Source organism: Dipodomys ordii, unplaced genomic scaffold, assembly GCF_000151885.1.
Source record: "Dipodomys ordii isolate 6190 unplaced genomic scaffold, Dord_2.0 Scaffold98, whole genome shotgun sequence".
Classification (NCBI taxonomy): Eukaryota; Metazoa; Chordata; class Mammalia; order Rodentia; family Heteromyidae; genus Dipodomys; species Dipodomys ordii.
Window position 1 is genome coordinate 5,941,106 of NW_012267314.1, and position 22,793 is coordinate 5,963,898.

Consider the following 22,793-nt stretch of genomic DNA (forward strand, 5'->3'; position numbering starts at 1 on the left):
GAAAGAAAGAAAGAAAGAAAGAAAGAAAGAAAGAAAGAAAGAAAGAAAGAAAGAAAGAAAGAAAGAAAGAAAGAAAGGGACAGGTGGCTAGGAGAAGGGCAATGTACCAGGGACAAGCATCACTTTCCCTAGAGAACCCAGGAAAGCTCTCCAGAGGAAATGGTATTAGAGCAATGTGTTGTAGCCAAGAGACAGTTGACTGATGGTCCAGAGAAAGAATGACACTGGATGGGAGAAAGGGCTTGCCTTCCTGATCTTCATTAGAAAAGGTAAGGGAGAGGTAGGCCCTGGTGGCTCACCCCAGTAATCCTACAGCCTTTCTCTGTCCATCCCCCAGTCTGTGGGCATGGCCACAGGCACAGCTCCACTGGGGAAAACTATCTCCAAGCCGTCCCAGGGAGGTGACTGCCAGCACAAGACTGGAGGGGTGAGGATGTCCAAAGCATACGAGGCCACGTCCGATTTTTCATTTTGTAAGAAACGCGTTGAAGTATATAACGTTAGAACGCCAAGTGAAACCACAGCGCCATCTTTCTCATGATGCACAGCAAACAGGACTGCAGAAATAGGACTGGGCAAGAGAAATTTCTATGGGAAGGCAGAATAGGAAAGCAGGAAAAATGGAGTGTGCAGCATGGCGGAGGGGTGAGGAGTCTGTCCCTGACCTGTGCGGGAAGAGGGGATGGGGTCTAGGTAGTAAGCTGAGAGAACGAAGGCTGGAGCCGACGAGGTCTAGGGCTCGCTGGCAAGGGTGAGGCCGCGCTGTCTGAGGAGTGATGGGAAGGGAAGGGTGGCAGGTGGACTCGGAGCTCCTTGGAGCCTTTATTCTCAGCTCTGCTGAGCCCCGCTGCAGCGAACCCCAGGGAATAAGGCCAGAGCCTCTCATTTCTCTCCATGCCTCTAACTGCCCACCATGGAGGTCAAGGAAGGAAAAGACAGTTCTCCTCCCTTCCCGCTCTCCATCTCCTGAGAATATTCTAATAGCTGCTATAACATACAGATCTCTGTCTCTCTCTGTGTCTGTCTGTCTGTCTGTCTGTCTGTCTCTCTCTCTCTCTCTCTCACACACACACACACACGATCACAGGAAAAAGAACTAGAATGTCACTTTAGAGACACCCTAGTGAGCTAGCAGGACAGTCTGGCCTTGGAGATGGATGACAGCTTCTCCTTCCTGAGGGTGAAGTAGGCAAAAGAAGTGGGGGTGGGGGAAGAGGTTGCCCCCAGTGTGAGCATCCCCTGTGTATTTACAGGAGATCTGTAAGCGGAGTCAAGCTGCTCTGTGAGCAGAATCCACAATTTCTTCTTGGAGCAGCAGCAGTCCGCATTGACTCCTTTCCGCCATGAGTCCTCCTGGCTCCCTAACATGTGCACAGTTATTTTTTTTTTCCCTCTGCTGCCACTGTACAACAGGCACAGCTGTGTTAGACAACAACAAAATCTGCTGCTCTAGAGGGTTCGCTGTCGGATGGGACAGAAACTCCGGCAGGGGGATGGCACCAGCAACCAAGCCTGGGGGCTGAGGCTAAGGGACTGGGACTAGCCGGGCTGGCTGAGGAGGCTGAGATTGGGGGCTGGGCTGGAGAGTGGGGCTGAGGACTAGAGACTTGGGGCCTGGGCTGGAGACTGAAGCTGTGGGTTAGAGCTGGGGCAGGAGATGGAGGCTGGGGTTGGCACCGAGGCTGAAACCAGGAGTGTGGCTATACTGTAACAGGACGCTGTCATATGGGACAGACTGACATAGCAAATGAACTTTTCTATTCTCCAGATGCTTCCGTGTGGGTCCCTCCCCCTAAAAATGGCCTGGCTAACCGTTACAGCCACAGTAAGGAATGCATTTATAGATGCTACCCGGAAAGCAGGAAGGAGTCTTGGTTTGGTTTTGTTTTAATGATCTAATGTAGTCTAATTGGGAGCCTTTCTTCCTCTAATTAGATGTTTGAACCTCAACACATTTTACATTTTTTTTATTAGCCATCAGGTTTAATCTGTAACACAGGTACTTCTCCTGATTATACCTTCTGAAACTTCCTTGCTTTAAGATGAGCTTTCTTTAAGGTTTTTTTTTTTTTTTGCTCTTTTACGTATGCTTGTTTTTTTAAACAAAGAATAATAGAAGAAAAGCTTCCCTTTCTGAGACATTAACTCAAATAGCTCCAAAATGCACAACTATCATCATCGATCTATTGCATGAACATTATCAACCACGTCTTATCTCTATATGTTGGAAACTGGTTTAGCCACACGGACGAAGTGTACTCAGTATATGGTGAGACCCACACAAACCCACTCAGGACTTCTTTTCCACTTTTTGAGGCCATCTGCCTGCATTGACAATTTCACATGGCCTGACAATGATGTTATAAATATTCAAATAACTGGAAAAGCGGTTCCTTATCCCTGGAGTAAACAAAGGTGCAAAACAGAATTCAAAATATTATGAAATTTTTAAATGAGTGTAAAGGTTTCACAACCTTGTGAAAACATTAACAGCCACTGAATTATACATTTTAAAGGGTGAATTCTGTGACAAATGGGTTCTATCTCAATTTTTTAAAACCTCATTTTTTAAAGGCCTATAGAAGTCCCAAAAGTCTTCACATGGCAAGTTTGAAATAAGCATTTTATAAAGAATGCAGTCAGGGGCTGGGAAGTTGGCTCAGTGGTAGAGCGCTTGCCTTGCATGCCTGAGGCCCTGGGTTCGATTCCTCAGCACCACATAAGCAAAAAGAAAAAAGCCGGAAGTGGCGCTGTGGCTCAAGTGGTAGGGTACTAGCCTTGAGCTGAAGAGCTGAGGGACAGTGCTCAGGCCCAGAGTTCAGGCCCCACAACCGGACCAAAAAATAAAGAAAGAAAGAAAGAATGCAGTCATAACTGAGGATGAAGATGTTCAATATGGGTTATCTGCATGTGTGAAAGCAGAACAATAAAACCTGATGGAATTGGTTTTTAAGAAGGGGGAAGCTGGGAACCAGTGGCTCACACCTGTAATCCTAGCTACTCAGGAGGCTGAGGTCTGAGGATTGCGGTTCAAAGCCAGCAGGGGCAGCAGGGGCAGGAAAGGCTGTGAGACTCTTACAAACCACCAGAAAACCAGAAGTGGCATTGTGGCTTAAGTGGTACAGTGCTCGCTTTGAGCTAAAACGCTGAGGAACAGTGCCCAAGCCCAAAGTTCAAGCCCCACGACTGACAAAAAAGAAAAAAGAAATATATATATATATATATATATATATATATATATATATATATATGGGAGTAGATGAGGTGAGGTTGATTAGGATCCATTGTGGAAATGTCACAATAAGCCCCCCTCCCCCTGGACAAAAAATATCTGCTAATTGAAACAAAAGAATATAATCAGAGCAGGGTGTGGTGATGCATGCTTGACATCCTAGCACTTGGGAAGCCAAGGCAGGAAGATCTTGATTTCACCAGCCTGGGCTACATGGGTAAGTTTGAGGCCGGCCAGAATGATCAAGTAAGATCCTAAAGAAAGGAAGAAGAGAAAGAAAAAGGGAGAGAGAGGGGGAGAGGGAAGGAGAGAAGAAGGGAGGAAAGGAAGGAAGGGGGGAGGAAAGAAAAGGGAGGGAAGGAAAGAAGGTGGGAGAGGGAGGGAGGGCAGGCAGGAAGGAAGGAAGGCAGGAAGGCAGGAAGAGAGGGAGGGAGGGAAGGCAGGCAGGCAGGCAGGAAGGTAGGCAGGAAGGTAGGCAGGCAGGAAGGAAGGAAGAGAGGGAGGGAGGAGAGAGGGAGGGAGGCAGGCAGGCAACTATAGCACTTAATTAAAAGACAAATATCAGTATAGATAAAATTGTAGGGATTACTACATTGGTATAATCACTCTTTCACTACCCCCTGAATTTTAGCTCTGCCAATTGCACCCAATCTTAGCAGTTCCCTTTTTGCGGGTCCAGCTGCTAATCTGGCAAGAGCTGATACAATGGCTTAACCCACAAGCTAGCAGCGGTGCTTCCCTGGCTATGGGCCACATTGCTGCGTCCTGACCTGCGCCAGGCAGACCTGATCTTCCCCAGCAGTCCATCTAAGTTGTCCCCTCACTGCCATTGTCCTAAGGTTCCACACATCCCCGTGGGAACCGCAGGGAGCTACAGTTTGTTGTAAGCTGATCTGAGTCTGCTTATATTGACAAGTTTAACCTTGACGCCCTTATTACCAGCTGCCTGTCCTAGTATGACACAACCTCCTGGAAACAGCCATCTTTTCTATGCTACTAGTAACTTTCCACAATACCAAGTTACTGAAACCCATCAGAACCCCAGTGAGTGCCAGCTTCATGGTTCAATTTTGCCAGTTCCCAGCTGTTTCCTCTCAAGAACGATACCCCCTGCCACCAGGGAGCCCCCACATGGTACGCTCCAATCAGTGCTATGGAAACCCCTTACAGCCTGTTATGGAAACTTAGCTTCCAAGGAAAAAGCTATAGGTTAAAAAAAAAAAAAAAAGAAGTCTATGTTAGCCCCTTGAATGGAATTTTTCTATAATCTGTTATCAGCTATGTTCTAAAACAATGTAAAGAACAGAAGCCTATAAGCCAGGCATGGTAGCACACACCTGTCATTTCAGCTGCTGAAGAAGGGGACCGCGTGGGCTTTCCAGTGAGACCCTATCTCAAAGAAAAGAAAAGTAAGGAATTCAGGCTCACATATTTCCTTTCCTATTCTTTGTCTTTTGGCAGAACTGAGGTTTGAGCCCAGCATCTTGTGCTCTAAAGCTTTAGCCGTACCTCCCAGCTGCCCCTCACTTGGAAGGGGAGGAGCCTTAGTTTGAATTTCTGCCCCTGCTGGCCTCAGATCACAACTGTTCCACCTTCACTACTGAGCCACCGTGCCCAGCCAGGTTCTTTGAAATTCAGGATCATCCCACAGAATTACAAAGTAGGTCATCTTTTTTTTTTTTTTTGGCCCCTATTTTAAACAGTTCAGGCCTGAGCTTTTAAAGCCATGTGTCTGGTTTAAAATCTTTCTTTCTCTCTTCATTTCTACCATTTCTTAAAATTATCAGATGATCCCCTCCAGCAATAAATCACTTTTCATTTTCTGCACGGACTCTGCCATGAGTGAAACTTCATGCTTGTGCGTGAGAGAGAGAGAGAGAGAGAGAGTGAACATAAAATGAGAAAACATCCATTACAATCCTTACTTTTAGGAAGTGAATATTAGATTTCTAAAGTATCTTAGTGAATTTATTTTTCACCTTTTGGAAGCGCACAATGGTACCTTTTACAATAAAATTTCATGTTGGTATTTTATACTCTGCCTTTTACTTCTACATATTCACAATACATCATCCAAGCACATAATTTGAGTGAAGACAACCGCGAACTCTTCAAGAGGCACTGAAGCTCTCTGGATACACAGGGGAAAATTCAAGGTGAGTGAGAAGCTGTGGACACTGGCCTTATTTCAGATCCCTTCCTGAAACTTATTAGCCACGACTACTAGTAAGTCCTAATTTTATGGATATGTGACCCTATCGATAGTATATCTATCACAGACAGTAATAGTATTTACCACAAATGTCCACTAAGCTCTAGCATCTAAGCAGGGATGAGGCAGAATGGTCCACAACCATGACCTCACATAATCACTGCAACACACGATGGAGAGAAGCCACTGCTGAGCGTGGGAACCGAAGTCCCCTGGGTGAGGTGCAGGCTGGGGGGTGACAAGGCCTGGGTCACAGCGAGGTAACAGCACTGACATTCGACCCTGGTTTCTATCTTTCCTAGTAGAAACCACAGCATACGGTTTTGCCCATCCGCCTCATAGCATCACTAAGAGAACTGAAACAGGTCATAAATGTGGAGGCCACACCAAACGAATGTGCTTTTCAAACTGTCTTGTTTGTGGTCCTTGACCGGATAACCATTATTACTTCTTCCTTTGGTTCTCACCAGTATTTTAAGTAGAAAAGAGCAGATGGAGAGAACCTGGAGGTCCAGGCGCACAGTTAGACCAATGGCGCAGAACAGCTTAATTGGTGATTATAATATCACTGGCATGTGAAAGACTCATCAAAGACATTAAATAGTAAATTCTTCCTTAAGTTTAAATTCTCCTTTAAAAAGACGTGCTTAATCTAAATGAGCTGAGAGGCTGACTCCAACAAAGAATTCAGATGAAATACCAAACCAGATTCTGAAAGATGAAAAGAGATCAAAGGCAGATCTTGGAAAGAGAGACCCACACCCTAAGGAGAAAGGACACACACAAACAAACACAAATACCCTTTGAAATCACAGATGGAAACCCATCTCCCTTTTGGCATTTTGTTAAGAAGCCATGTCTTACACATTAGCAAAATAACATACACCCCCCCACACACACAAGCACATCCAGATGTTCACGAATATTCATGACATGTTTCCAATTTGGTTTGGACTGGTCCTTGATTTATTTTTGATTAAGTTCCATCAACTTCTGCTGGGACCCGTGAGATGGATGGAGTTGCGATAGCACAAATTTAGACCATCTTCGTATTCGAAGTAATTGCACAACATCTCTCACACTATCCCTTCTAAATACATAATTTATGCACGGACCTTGGAATGCCAAAGATAGAAGCAGTTGGCCTACCCCTGAGTTCATCTTCACCCAAATTCTACTGCTAAAGATATTAAATTAAGCCTTCACTTTTAATGCATGAATTAACCCAAGGGAGCGAAGGAAGGGAGAAAGCTAGGACTAGCAATTCAGTGATACTTTAGAGGAAGGCCAAGAGCAATGCTCTGAGGGGTCTTGAGATGTATGTTCCAAAGTTAATATATTAGCTGCGCCCTTCCAGACCCTGAATAAACACATGGCTTAAAAGTCAGAACTGAACCAATGGTATCAAAGTATTTGTGAAATGCTTTTTAACATATTGCTTTCTTCTATTTAAAGTACTTAAAATGTCTAAGCTGAAAGATGAGGTAGCTCCAATTAAAAGCTATTGCTGTGGTGGGCGGAAAACATCTCCAATCAATATACTACTAGGTGGTGGAGGGTGGCTCAGTGGTGGAGCGCCTGTCTAGCATGTGCAAGGTTCTGGCTTTGATCTCCAGCACTAGGAGGAGTGTGTGTGTGTGTGTGTGTGTGTGTAGATCTGGAGCAAATTCTTTCTGCCATCAGAAAGACAATGTTAAGCAGGCACCTGTGAACGGGGAGGCCAAGGTCAAGTGTGAACAGTGACCCCAGCACAAGCTGTCAGCCCAGCCCCAGCAGGCTCTAGGTGAACCCAAATGACCATGTCTGCATCATCTCATTCCAGATGACACCCCTTTCTCGGGCCCTAAACAGGGCCTTGGAGGACAGATGGGCCCCTCAGTCTTCACCCCAGGCCTCATAGCTGGCCTCGGATCTGATCACCCCATAACACTGTTAGCTATGGCAGCAGAAGCCCGCTGGGAGAGCCTGAAAAGAAGCAAACAATCCTCACACTCTGTGTGAGGCAGTTTCTTGTCACTATGGCAACATACCAGAGGAAACAACTTAAAAGCAAGAAAGGTTTATTTTGTCTCACAGTTTCAGAGATTTCAGCCGTGCAGCTCCACTGCTTCTGGGTCTGTGAGCGGTGAGGCAGAGTGCCATGGTGGATAGAAGAAGCTCACTTTGGGGTGAACAGAGCCAGGCAGACCAAGAGATGCCCAGGACCAGACATTCTTTCAAAGGCACAGCCCCAATCAGTGATCCGCCTCCCTCCAGCAGGCCCCGCCTCCTAAATCTCCAATCGCCACATCGCCACCAAGTCATGATTCCATCAGGGATTCATCCTATCAGTTCCAAAAAGCACCATCAGCTGCCAACCAAGCTTTTAAAATATGAGCCTTCAGGACATTCCAGATTCAACCATCACATCATCCTTTAAACTTTGTCTCTGCAATACAATACAGTCTCTTCAGAATGCTACAAATTAACACCTTTAAATAGCCTGTAATTAGCTTGCTATTAGCACAAATAAATTACACTTGTAACTGTCTCAGGCAGAAAACGTTTCCTTGCTAAATGTAAATCTCCAGACCACTCCGTAATTTTAATATCCTGGTTTTGCTCTTCCAGGGCTATTTAAAAGGCACCTGATCTTAAACTCCTCCACTTTCTGAAAAAAATCTTGATTCCAAAAACAACACTATTTTCCCCCCAACAGAGCTGGGGCGAGTGCTGGATTCCGCCATCAAGCGGCCTCTTTCACTAGAGTTCCTTGGCTTTTCTCCCCAGTCAGTGTTTATTTGATTAAGATTTAGGAATTCTCTCTCCGATGTAAATGCAAATGATGGTGCTCAGCCTTTTTCCCTTTCTGGTAAGCGTTTATAATTTAAGCAGAATGCTATTTTGGCTTTTTATCTCCTAGGCATACTATGTTTTATTAAAACAAACAAACCAGTCTTTTCTAAATGCTTATGAGCAGAAAGGAAAGATGCTGAAGCGTGTGACCACATTTAAGAACCCAGCTTCTCCCCTCTTCTCCCAGCCTATGCCAACATACCAAACAAACACACGCTTCCATAACCGGTCTAGTACTTACACGAGACAAGAGGACAAGAACACATGAATTAATTGCTGGCTTATTTAAAACAACAACAAAAATCTCCTTAACAAACAGGCATAAGATGCCAAGATCAAATCCAGCACCAAGAGATGTGTTTGTGTCCACTTTCATTCCATGCAGTGTGCAAAACACAAAATCCGCTGACTCAATTGGGACCGGGCATTAAATACAATGGGTCTTTGTCTGACAGAAGTCAAAGCTGAGAAGTGCATTACCATATGCCTTAAGCTATAATAGCTCAGTGTATCTTGACATCAAGTGTGCAGACCCCACATGCCCTCACCATCTAATGCCTGCTGATTCTGATTGCAATCTGCAAGTCAACAGTAACCCAAAGCTAGAGAAGAATGGCAGGGAACACAAGATGAAACAACACCAAAACAGATGCCCTACAGTGCAGCACTTCCCAGGGTACAGCCTGTAGCCCAGAGACATCAGTCTACGTGCAGTGCAGCCATTCTCACTCTCATTCAGTAGAAACCAGACAAGAACTAGGACAGCCTGTCTTCAAGGCTCTTAGCTCTGGGCACCTTCCTTAGCAACAATGGTGGTCTACAGACCACGCTAGCTGGCTGTAAGGTCTGCCCTGGGAAGGCGGGGTAGACTCCTCCCTCCCTCTGTCCAGTGCCTTTGTCACCAAGGTAACTGGCACACCTGGAAGCAGTCAGCTCTCCCACCTGCAAGGTCACATCCTGGGCCGCCCCTTGTCACACCTCCCAGGGGACCTGGGAGGGTCCCAGGCCCTGAGGTCACATCCTCATCCAAGTGTGACCACACCTTTCCCACACCTGGCCATACTTATCCCTGCCCCTCGCCTAGATAAGTCCTGGCCCCAGAGGTAGGTCGACCTTTTGGCCAAGTGCTCTCCACCATGCATGGCCTGGCAGCTGTGGTGTTCTCATTTATTGGCTACCTACTTTAATCTACCTTATACTGGCCACCTTTACTTGTTCCGCCATTTTCTTCTTTCTTTCTTTCTTTCTTTCTTTCTTTCTTTCTTTCTTTCTTTCTTTCTTTCTTTCTTTCTTTCTTTCTTTCTTTCTTTCCAGTCATGGGGCCTGAAATCTGGGCTTGGGCGCTGTCCCTCAGCTCTTCAGCTCAAGGCTAGCGCTCTACTACTTGAACCATAGCACCACTTCCAGCTCTTTCTGCTTAGGTGGTGCTGAGGAATCGAACCCAGGCCTCATGCATGCAAAGCAAGCACTCTACCACTGAGCCACTTTCCCAGCTCTGGCATTTTCTTGAACATTCAAGGAGCTCAAAGGTGTAGGAACCAGCTTTCCATCTGCTCTGCTATCTGTGGAGAAATGCAAAGGAAGAGCCATCTTTAAAGAAAACACAAAGTCCCATACAGACCAGACTCTGCCCGTGTCCATTCGAAGGCACAGCAAAGCAAAGCAAGGTCAAGGTCAAGTTCACCTTGGCCCAGCTGGTCAAAGAAGGTGGAAATGCTGAATATTTTTGTTTCCTTTTGTGACACATGATGCATCAGACAATTGTTTATTATTTTTAGAATTCATCACCCAAAGACCTAGGAAAGGTTAGCAAGTGTCTTCTCCCACTTCTTTTTAGACCCTAGTTTCTAGCTACAGCAAACTTGCAGCACCCTCTAAAGGCTCTATTTTCTCCGTCCCCTTTTGGCTTTGACCTCTAACATGACCTTGACTTCTGCCTGCTGCTCAGCATAATCACCGCCTCACTCACCAGGCAAGTCTTCTAAGAGTCTTGTCCTCGGGCTTGCATGGCACTCTCTCAACCACTGAGCCATCACTCCAGCCCTGATGTGTGCTAGCCTTTTTTGTGGTAGAGTCTTGCTTCCTGCCTTGGCATATCCCTGGTTGCAATCCACCTATGCTAGGATTCCCAGGCAGCTAGGCTCACAGGCCCTGGCCACCATGTCCAGCTCTTCGCTGACAAGGGAATCTCATAAACTTTTCTGCCTGAGATCTCAGTGGACCAAGTAGCTAGGATTACAAACACAAGCTGCTGATGCCCAGCTCCTGCGTTTCTGGAAGGACAAAGCTCAAAAGACATAGACTTTTAATAAATACGTTGAAAATATTCATTGAGGATGTTATATGCCATGCACTTAATTTCTTTGCCAAAATACAAAGATGACCAAAACAGATAGACCAAAATCCCTGTTGTCAAGGCAGGCCTTATTAGAAGAAACCTGGGAGGACTTTGTGGACAATGGATATGCAATGCATCCTGCTGGCTTGGAGGTCACAGGCATATATTTGCTTGATAAAAAAATCATACTGCTGAGGTTTGTACATTTCAGTGTATATAAATTTTACCTAAAAGCCAAGGATCTTAAAAATAATTAGTGGTGCCAGGTGTCAGTGTCTCATACCTATAAGCTCAGCTACTTAAGAAGTTGAGATCCCAAGGACCAAGGCTCAAAGGCAATCTGGGCAGAAAAGTCTGTGTGATTCTACCTCAAAATTAGCCAGCAAAAAAGAAGGGTAGTGACACAGATCAAGTGGCTGAGTGCCAGGTAAGCAAGGAAAGCAATTGAAATCATTAGGTCCTGAGTTCAAACTCTAGTATGTACAAGCAAGCAAGCAAGGAAGGAAGGAAGGAAAGAAGGTAGAAAAGATAGAAGGAAGGAAGGAAGGAAGGAGGAAAAAAACAAGGAAAAAAGGAATTATCAACTGGAAACAGAGAAAAAAGATGAAAGAGAATTTCAGGGTACTGGGGTAACTGAGGCCGGGTGCAGGAAACAGGAAGTTTAAGTACATCATATTATGCAGTTTATTTATGCTTAAAGTTTCTCAAAGTAAAATGCCAGAAAAAACCCTGCACATATGTAAACAAGTCTTTATGAAGTATAAATAATAGCTACATCAGCATTGCTGCGATAATTTTTGAACTAGAAAGAAAAGAAAAAAACATTTTAAGTCACTGATGACTAACAGCTTTCATTTTGAATTCTTTTTTTTTTTTATTTTTTTGGGTCTGGTCATGGGGCCTGAACTCGGGGCCTGGGTGCTGTCCCTCAGCTCTTCAGCTCAAGGCTAGTACTCTACCACTTGAGCCACAGTGCCACTTCCGGCTTTTTTCTTTTTGCTTATGTGGTGCTGAGGAATCGAACGCAGGGCCTCGGCCATGCAAGCGCTCTACCACTGAGCCACCTTCCCAGCCCCTTGAATTCTTTTAATAACTAAGAGGTACACTGATGTATTTTAAACTTGGGGAAACTGAGGCTTGACAAGGAAATGAGGCTTAGACAACCTCTCAGGTAAGCAAAAAAAAAAAAAAAAGCCAGAATTTAAAGCCCTGTCCAACTCCTGCAGCCTCTTCCCACAAATGCTTCCCATAATTTTTACACACACAAGTGCAGAGGTAAGGATTCCTGCTTGGGCTTGGAGTCAAAAGAAAACTCAAGAACACTATGTTTGCCTAGATATATAATCCAGGCTGTACTCAAACTCATAATTCTCATATTTCAGCCTCCATGCTGGGATTACAGGCATGGGCTACCACGCTCAGCCTAAACATTACTCTTATGGCTTCTATCTGGGAAAAATTAAACAATTAATTTGAAAGGAATAATAAACACATCCCCAGAATCTTTTCCCACATCAGAGACAACAGCTCTGCTATTTTGTTAAAAGCTTATCATATGCAACATTTTGGGGAAAGGTGTGGTACTGGGGCTTCAACTCAGGGCCTATGTGCTGTCCCTTACCGCTTTTGCTCAAAGTTGGTACTTATCACTTGAACTACAGCTCCACTTCTGGCTTTCTGGGTAGTTAATTGGAGATAACAGTCTCACAAACTTTCCCCAGTTAGCTTCGAACTGTGATCCTTAGATCTCAGCCTCCTGAGTAGTTAGGATTACAGGCGTGAGCTGCAGGTGTCTGACTCTCTGCAACACTTCTATTTGTATTTCTGCTCCCTGAAGATCTGAGTGAGTCTGGTCTGGTCTGCCTTCTTGTACACACACCCTCATGACAATGACTTGGCAGAGTTCAGGCCAGGCTTTAGCTGCAGGCAAAGACGTCACTGATAGACTACGTGCGGTGGTGGGCGGGGACTTCTCCATCAGCTCTGAGCACAAGGACAACTGCACAAACTTGTTTTCTGCCAACATCCAAACAACTTTAGCCTAGATGATACGGAGGAAGCTGAGACTGGGGGAGCAAGAGGGCTACCTTGCATATTCCCTTTCCTGGCTGTGGTGTCACTCTGACAGCTGCCAAACTTAGTAGCTAGAGATGGGCTCCTTATGGACTTGGAGAGCTGCTGTCATTTCTGATTGCAGTGTCTCACAGCCAGAAGATCCCATGATGCTCAGAGAGGTGCCAACTTCCCTGATGCTCACGGCTCGCATGTCCCAATCTCTACCGGAAGGCCAAGGCAGCCATGCAAACACTCTTTCTTCAGAATCTACCAGGTGCTGGGGCTGGGAAGGTGGCTCAGTGGTAGAGCACTTGCCTTGCATGCCTGAGGCCCTGGGTTCCATTCCTCAGTACCACATAAGCAAACAGAATCTACCAGGTGCTAAGTAAAAACTCTCCCCATCTTGTAACTTTTGAGTCAGAATCCATGCTTGCACTGAGAAATTTATTAATTTGTTTGTTTAATGCCAGTCTTGGGGCTTTGAACTTAAGGCTTGGGTACTATCCCTGAGCTTTTAATGCTCATGACTAATATTCTATGAAAGCTTCCCTTCTGCCTTTTTCTTTTTGTGTTAAATTGAAAACAAAGAGTTTCATGGACTTTTCTGCCCAGGCTGGCTTCAAACTGCGATCCTCAGATCTTGGCCTCCTGAATAGCTAGGATTATTATGTGTGAGCCTCTGGAGACTGGCTGTACTGGTGAATTTTAATCCAGCTCTACTCTCTGTTGCCATTATCAAAAATGACTCCAAGGACACATTAGAAAGAACTAAATCCAGGCGGGATCCTGGTGACTAGGTACTCCAGAAACAGCTTGACATCGAGTCCAGAAATTAATTACTCACACAATTAGCAAAACCTTTTATTTTTCAGATTTAAGTCAAGCATCTCAGTGGGCAAGGTGTCTTCTCAGCTTGTTTGTTCAAAAGTTGATATGCAATTAGCTTTTAAGGACAATGTATTTTTTTAAACTTCCTTTTGCTTTAGCAAAAGACAAATAATTACCTATCTATTTTAGCTTTAGACTATACCCTCAATCTCCAAAATTCACCCAAAATAGTTAGAATGAAGCAAAGCCTTAAGCCAATTCAACATAGTTCAACTTAGCACTCTATATTCTACTGGGGTTTGTTTTGGTGCAGATACTTGGGCTTGAACTCAAGGCTTCTGGCTCTTTGCTCAGCTTTGTTTGCTCATATCTGATGCTATGGTTTGTACTATGTATCCATTGCTGGCTTTTTACTGGTTTATTAGAGATCAAGAGTCTAACGGGCTTGTCAAACCATGATCCTCAGATCTCAGTCTCCTCTCCTGAGTAGCTAGGACTTCTAAACATCATTTTAAGCATGTAAAACTCATCATGCTACTATGCTCCCTCCCGATCATCTCCGTCTCCCAACAGAGTAGGATGCCTCTTACTGATTTGTCTGGATTGCTCCTGGAAGCCTTACATTCCACTTCCCCTGGGCTGCTTAGAAACACAGAAAGAAGTACTGTGTTTCAGCTCCACAGATCGAGTCTGTTCCAGCAGGCAAGCATGCACACTGTTTGTCTACTTGTCTAAAGGGAGAGCTTAAAGTCTAGAAATACACCTAAAATTTAGATGCAATGACCGGGAGTAAAAGGTTTTTTTTGTTGTTTTTATGTACTAAAAGTTACAGTATTAGCCAGGCATGGCTCGTATCTGTAATCCTAACTACTCAGGAGGCTGAGATCTGAGGAACACAGTCCAAAGCCAGCCTAGGCAGTAAAGTCTCAAGAGAATCTTATTTCCAATTAGCCACCAAAAGCCAGAAGTAGAGCTGTGGCTCAAATGGTATAGTGCCAGCCTTGAGAGACAAAGTCAAAGGACAGGCCCAGGCTCTGATTTCAAACCCAACTATTGGCACACACAGAAAAAGTTATAGCTTTGCAATAATGGTTGTTGTCAGGAATTCCATCCATGATGAACCACCTACTAAAAGAGAAAGGGAACTTTCGGTAAGATGCTAGCATGGCCTAAAAGATACATCACCTAAAACCATCTAACATCCCTTAAAGACTCTTGAGCCTAACATCTAGCCTGAGCTCTAGCAGTTCCAAAATCCTTCCCTACTGCTATAACTTGCCCCAAGTTCCATAGAAGAATGATCTGAATGCACCAGTCTGGGTTGTTACTTCTCTAACTAGCTACAATTTAAAGAATGAACAGTCAGGCTTCCCAGCCTGGTTGGAAATGGCTCCCATCAATTTTACCCACCACCGAGTTCTTACACCTTTGATGGGAACTAATTAAGCTCATGCAGTGAATTGGTTTTCGTGTGTGTGTGTGTGTGTGTGTGTGTGTGTGTGTGTGTTTTCTCTTCCCCGACTGTCTTTTGCTGGTCTGGAACAGAGCACACTAAATTAGACCCATCTGTCTAAATGGCAAGGAGGCTCTCAATCCTCCAACAGGCAATCTTCCTTTCCCAATCAGGAGCTGCCTCTTAAGATTCCTGAATACTCTGAGGTGATTATGGGAACCCCAAATCATAGGCCAGCTAGTGTTATCAGCAATCATGGCCAATTCTCAGCCCTAGTTTTCTCACAAAGTGAAAAGCGTCCAGGGAGACCATACAGTTCACATGGAGCTGTCATTCCAGGTCAGCACGGGGGTGAGTAGGCATTCAGGGGAAGAGTGCTTACTTAGCAGGTACTGAGGCTTTAGGTTAGATCCCCAGTACTGTAAAAAGAAATATAAATTAAAAATCAAGTGCAATATTCAAGTTGCTATTGTATAGCATTATTACTGAGAGGTTTATTTTCATCAGCTATGCCCTAACAGGTATGCCTAATTATATACCTTCTCAGAGAGAAATAAGTGCATTCACATAGGCCGGAGTCACAGGAGACTAAGTCCTTTGGCAATGATAAAGCCCACATGCCTGCATGGGCCAAGGTGTCAGGCTCCTGGACCAAGGACTCTCTGCCTGCAACGACACTCCTCGATTAAGCTAATGTCAGCCCTGCACTATTAGATCACTGAACTAATATTGGGCAGTCAAGATGTGATGTTGCTCATGACCCAAAGATTTTTTTTTACTTAGGCTGAGTTTAAGGAAAGAAGTAACATGCTCAAGAATTCTTTTTTTTTTTTCCTTTGGTGGGTTGTAGGGCTTGAACTCAGGGCCTGGGTGCTGTCCCTGAACTCTTTTGCTCAAGGCTAGCACTCTACCACTTTGAGCCACAGCTCTACTTCTGGTTTTTGAGTGGTTCATTGGAGATAAGACTCTCAAGGGGACTTTCCTCGCCTGGACTGGCTTCTACTTGTGATCCTCAGATCTCAGTCTTCTGAGTAGTGAAGATTACAGGCCTGAGACACGGGTGGCCATCGAGTGTTCAAGAATTCTGCGTGCATCCTTGGGTGGGAAGAAACCATGTTCACTTCACTTTGAGAACTCTGTGTGCATCCTTGGGTAAGGAATAAATGAAGCTCACTTAAGAGTATAGATAAACAGATAGATATATGAATACATAGACATATAAACACAAATATATGTATGTGTATTTATAGATATGCATATATTTGTATATGTATATATACACATAGATATATAGGTATATTTATGTATCTAGTTATCTATATAGCTAGCTAGCTAGAAATATATATAGATATATAGAGACATAGAGATATATTAAGGACTATATATTCATATGCTCATATATTCTTATATATAATATTTACATATATACAACATATGATATAATAAATATGTGAATCTACACATGTATGTATGTTATATATAGCATGCATATATATTTATATAGAATATAGTATATGTGAATGTATATAAATATATATAAAGTTTCTATATACATACACATATAAAATATATTCTATCCAACTTTTTGTTTTGTTTTGGGTAGCTTCTAGATAAGGAAGCCCTTTACACAACATGAAAAATTATTAATGAGTTACCTATTCTTAATTTAAAATTAGTTGCTAAATTCTTGTTTTCTTCTGTTCCCAACTCAAGTCAATTTATAGAAAAATTCCAAAACAGGCAAGTAAGTCTGTGCATTGTAGTGCACACCTGTAATCCCAGGACTTGTGTGGTTGAAGAAGGAGGATCTTTCAAGGCCAGCCTAGGCTACAAAGTGAGACTCTGTCTCAGAAACAATAGTAATAACATAAAAATGTGACGGCCAGTAGATGCCATTATTCACAAACAAGTCTGGATAGCCCCCCAATAAATGAGAGGGAACAAAGGAGCTGTTGGAATAAGGCCCTGGGGGGGGGGTGAGCTTACTCTTCTGCTCTCCCCCTGTGGAGGAGTTCTTCTGGCTGGAACATGCGATGGCAGCAAGTGGGAAGGATGGAACTAAAATGAATCTAATGCATAGCAAGTTTAAACTGAGAACTGTGAGGTTCAAGTCAGGGGTTTTACAGCAAATGTCCATGAGAAACTGCCAATGCATAGTGATAGTGATGTACGCTATTTTATTTGCTATTTATCACACACAAGTTCAAAGGCGCCACTACTCACAAACATACATGTGTTCACCAAGCAGCCAAATGAATGTCAATGTCCCCAAGTAAGAGAGAAGAAGAGGGTGAGGCAATGTGATCTCAATGACAGGAAGAACTGAAATAAAGCGTTCAACACATCACGTGACTTTGTAACTACGGGAAGAGGCCAGGCAGCTGGAAGACGCACAGAAGCCCTAAACCTCATGTGCATTTTGTCACGTCAGGGGTGATGGGTGCTTTTCTGCTTCTTTATTTTGTTTTTTTCAAAAACAGAAGAAGAAACGCGGTAGAAAAGGGCAAAAGGAATTTGCCTTTGGGTTTTGAGCCCATGTGGTATACTCAACAGCAAAAACATTCTTTCCTCTTAAGGTCAAAAAATGTGTAATAAATGTAGCTTCAGGCCCAATCCTGAGCCTGAACTCAGTAAGGATCTCTAGTGTGTGTTATTATGCTTAAAACTGGCATTTTACCACTTGAGCCACAGCATGACTTCCAGCTTTTTGCTGGTTAACTGGAGATAAGAGTTCTCACGGTGTTTTCTGTCTGGCCTGGCTTTGAACTTTAATCTTTCAGTCTCAGCCTCCTGAATATCTACAATTTCAGTCATGAATCTCCAGTGCCTGGCTTAAAAATGTAGCTTTTTAATGTCAGCAGAGATTTGGGCATATTGTCCCACCTAACACTCATTCAGTTTGATAGCTGCAGACAAAAGGGCTGCTCCTTTTGAGGACCTGATTTTTGTCTTTGTTTTTTGGACAGCTAGAGCATGGCAGCCTGCAGTCCAGTGCTCAGGCGTGGCTGGGGCGGGCAGAAGGACCAGGGCGTGGCTGGACTGGGAGTTTGTGGAGGACCACCGGGCCAGCAGCAGTCCTGAGACTCTTATGGGCCCTGCCCACTCACCACATCCAGGTCCTGCGACACACGCCGCTTCCGCAGCTCCTCCATCCTCTCACACACGTCAGAGAAGCAGGTGTTGTAATAATCTGCATACTGCTGAGCCAGGTCATCGATGTTCCCCAGTGACCCGTCCTAAGGGGGAGAAAGAGACAGGAAAAACACAGAGGTGGTTAGGCCAGTCCATCCTGATGGGCCATGGGTGATCAACCTGTCCACAGTGTTGATGGTATGAATGGCCGGTGTGTACGAACCTGGCCGGTATGCCCAGGCTGTCTTCCTTGCAAGATCTAACCCTCAGGACAGCACTGTGAGATGGGACCTGTTCCTCTCCTCACTGTACTGAGGGTCACAGGATGTTCGCCAGTCCTTACTCTCTGCCTGCCTTGAAGGGTTGAGAGAGAAGCCAGGAAAGCACAGGGGCTGTTTCAGGGTCCCTCATGCTCAGTGCAACAATGGCTGCGACACCTCCCAGAACCCTTTGGGTGCTAGTGGCGCTGGTGGCTCACACCTGCAATTCTAGCTACTCAGGAGGCAGAGATCTAAAGATCTCAGTTCAAAGCCAGCCCGAGCAGGAAAGTCCACAAGACCCTTATTTCTAATTAACCAGCAAAAAAGACAGAAATGGAGGTGTGGCTCAAGTGGCAAAGTACCAACCTTGAGAAAAAAAAAAGGTAAGGGGCAGGGCCTAGGCCTTGCATTCAAGCCAGCATGGGTGAGGAGGTGAAGGAAAAAGAGAGAGAGAAAAAAAAGAACCTCAAATTCCATGGAAAAACTACATCTGGAACACACTGCATATCTTCCTATGAAACCCCAGGAAGTTGAAAGTCCTTAGTCATTAGTCATTAGTGTGGCTGTCGTCATTAATATTCATAGATTATTCAACAGGCTGATTATTCATTCATGATTCCAAGTACAAGGGCAAAAGCACATGTTACAAGTTCACCTAAATAATAAGTAAACACGTCACCTGTCTCTTCACAGATGCGAGTACCCAGGCAGTTGCTCTGAGCTTCGGCCCCGCTCAGCTGCCTTTCCCTGATGAATGTCCACGCGCTCATTTCTCGACCTAGAGGTAGCACTGAAATAATGATGGCACCGACCAGGCCCTGAGCACCAACACAATCACAGGGGCAGCCTGGCGCACCACACGCGTGCAACTTTATTTAGCCCACAGCATTCACTACAAGACTGTGTTCGTACCATCGTCTCCCCGAGATGACAAGGATTTATATCCTCAGTCTGTGTCTGAACACACAGAGGCTGACAGAAATGTGTGCACCTGTGTTCTGTCACTTCTGTCCAGACGCCCCCCTCCCTTCTGCCCCCTTTACCTTCAAACCTGTGGTGTAAAAAAGTGACTTTACCAAGACAACTGGGAGGGGGGGTAGGGGGGGATGCAACTTTCAGACAATCTACAAGTTATATACAAGCCAGACACCAGGGCTCACGCCTGTAATCCCAGCAACTCAGGAGGCTGAGATCTGAAGATCATGGTCCAAAGCCAGCTGAGACATATGAGAGACTCTGATCTCCAACTACTCAGCAAAAGCCACAAGTGGAGCTATGGTGCAAGTGGATAAGCACCAGCTTTTAGCTGAAAAAGCCCAGAGAGTGGGAGGCCCCGAGTTCATGCCCCAGCAATGGCATACAGACATACAAAAAGGTGGTATCTACATGTTCTAAATCAGCACCCCTTCAGGGATCATCCTGCCCATGACATCTAACATGGCAAAGCAGGCTTGGATGCAAGTGGAGCTGACAGTGAAGATTTCTCCAGAAGCCTTTCTGCCAAATTTGAAAAAAAACAAAAACAGAAACTAAAATCTGCCAGGTGCCGGTGGGTCACGCCTGTAATCCTAGCTACTCAGGAGGCTGAGATCTGAGGATCACGGTTCAAAGCCAGCCCGGGCAGTAAAGTCCATGAAACTCTTATCTCCAATAAACCACCAGAAAACTGGAAGTGGTGCTGTAGCTCAAGTGGTAGAGAGCTCGCCTTGAGCTGAAGAGCTGAGGGACAACGCTCAGGCCCAGAGTTCAAGCCCCACGACTGACAAAAAAAAAAAGAAAGAAGGAAAGAAACTAAAACCTCAGTCCTGCTCAAGACATCAGCATTTCCATGACTGGGGAAACTGAGAGAGAGAAGAGAAGCAGAAACTGAAATTCTTCTTCCTTTTCCCCAGCTATTGCCTTTGAGGGAAGTGCCCCAGAGGCCTTCCTCCCAAGCTGGGAAAGAAAGCACTCCCAAAGCTGGGAAATCTCTGACCGGGTCTGGGCAGGTCTCCTTGTCTCTCTCTCTCCAAGGAGACAGACCTGACACTGCAGAGGCACTTAGCCCGCCCTGGCCTTCCAGATGTTTCCTGCCAAGTTCCCAGTGGGGATTCACAAGGGGCAAACTAAGAGTCAGCTTCAGACTCTTGAGGACACGAGCAGCCAACCTGCCAGCCAGCTCTTCTCCTACTGCCCCAGAGAAGGAACAGAAGCTCTTGAGAGAGGTGGAGCGGACCAGAGAGTTCCAGGGGTACAGCATGATAATCAAGTTAGGACTGCAGGTGCTCAAGGGCCACCATCACACAAACACCTCTGACCTCCCAACTGGTGTGTGCCCATCTCTGCCCAATCTGCCCCGGATGCCACCACCCCCAACACCTTGCTGGCTAAACATATCCGAGCAGGTCTCCCTGAACTGTCATCCATGCCCCTCCCCCCCCACCCCGTATCACCTACCCTACAAAATAAGCCCCAAATGGACCAGCCTGGCTTTTAGTCCCCTTTGACTCTGATCGCAGCCCAGGCACCATCAGAAAAGGAACTGAAGCCAGGTGCTGGTGGCTCACACCTGTCATCTCAGGAGGCTGCAATCTGCGGATTGAGGTTTGAAGCCAGCCCAAGCAGAAAAGTCTCTGAGACTCTTCTCTCCAATGAATCGCCAGAAAACCAGAAATGGCTCTGTGGTGCAAATTGAGAGAGCACTAGCCTTGAGCACAAAAAGCTCCGAGACAGTGGCCAGGCCGAGTTCAAGCACCAAAACTGACCAAAAAAGAAAGGAAGAAAGAAAGGGACTGAGAGCTGGGGGCCGGTGGCTTATGCCTACAATCCTAGCTACTGGAGATGAAGGTCTGAGGATCCTGCTTCCAAGCAGTACAGGCAGAAAAAAATCCTTGAGACTTATCTCCAACTAAACAGCAAAAAGCTAGACGTAAAGCTGTGCTGGCAGCATGAGGCCCTGAGTTTAAGCCCCACCAAAAACAAACAAAAAGTGAACTAAGGCCTTGGAATAGGCAGGACCACAGAGACGGACGGTGGGCTGTGGAGGAGGCACCAAGGAGACCAACGGCCCCGCCCACATCCAGAAGGGCAGGCAGCGCCCAAGGCACACCCGAGAAAGGAGGGCAGATGATCCGCTCTTAGGGGGTTATCTGTTCAAACCATTGCTGACAGCTGTGACTAGCAGAGCCCTGGAAGCCAAGAGTCCCTAACTGTCCTGGAGCGAATCCTGGGAAGTGCTATGGCAGGAGGAAGCGAAGCTCAGAGAGCAGAGCATCAGCCTCCACTACTGAGAGAAGTCTGTTCAGACGAAGAAACAGCTCTCATCGGCCAGGCCCACTGGGGCATCTCGGGTTTTCTTACCACACGCTTTGGAAGACGGAGGCCAGTCAGTAATGTGTTTTGGGGAGTTAGGGAGCAGTCCTGGGAATCACTGCACCTAGCCCAGTCTTGTGCATCGCATCCCTGGGTCCCCACAACTGGGGCCCTATTCTTCTAGGCTCTTTGAAGCTGACTTGGCCATCCTCACCCAGAAACTTCCGCCTCTATTCATCAGGGAAACAAACCTGCCATCCTAGATCAAATACAAATGAGCTTGTTGAAGGGGTTGTCTCCCCCATGCTTCTTGCTGATGGTGGTGCTGGAGTGGAAATCAAGCCCTCCCTCTCCTACATACAGGCAGACGGGTACGGTCCATGTGAGATCCCCCAGCTGGAACCCTGACTCCTTCCCAAAAGGACCAGCTTTCCCATTTATGCACCTCATGACCAGATGTGATGGCCTAAACAAATCCAGTACAAAACACTGAAATCAAGAGAGGAGTTTGGGGGGGGGAGAGGGGAGGGACTGGTAGTGGGCCTTGAACTCAGGGCCTGAGTGCTATCCCTTAACATTTTCAAGGCTGATATTTTACCATTTGAGCCATAGCTCCACTTCTGGCATTTTGGTGGTTAATTGGAGATAAGTGTCTCTCATGTTTGTCTTCCTCTGGCTGGCTTCAAACTTCTATCACTGCAATCCTCAGATCTCAGACTCTGGAGTAGCTAGGACTACAGGCATGAGCCATGGGCAGTCAGCTGAAATCAAAGATATTACAGAATGTTCAAAGCTAGTTTTCCCTTTCTTTCCTCATGTTTTCAAAGGAACACCACCAAAGGCTCCTCTTCAGTTATAAAGTTGCCAATCTACTGCTCGTTCATTCTACCTTGCCTACTGGTGCACTTCATTCTCTTCTCCACTTCAAATCACTCAAAATTCCCCCTCCCCGTAATAATGTGGGGGCCTGAAAAATGTATCTGTTCATGAGGAGAAAAGGTGGCCATTCAACTCACATCACACCATGGTGAACCAATATTTCACACCTTCAGTATGTACCTGGGCCACTCTTCATGCTGCACTCAGCGGGTAATAATTTAGAGCGGTGGCACAGCTGCCTTTACATTGTCCCAAATCACTTTCCAGATGTGCAATGA

The 22,793-nt window shown here is 45.5% G+C and overlaps 1 protein-coding gene across 1 annotated transcript in view; it reads right to left on the bottom strand.

Moving 5' to 3' along the window:
- Positions 1-22,793, bottom strand: part of Sash1 (SAM and SH3 domain containing 1) — a 167,414-nt gene that overhangs the window by 106,267 nt on the left and 38,354 nt on the right. The window contains exon 3 of the mRNA XM_013026939.1: positions 18,061-18,189. Within this exon, the coding sequence (XP_012882393.1) occupies positions 18,061-18,189 (129 nt within the window). The remainder of the gene's footprint in view (positions 1-18,060; positions 18,190-22,793) is intronic.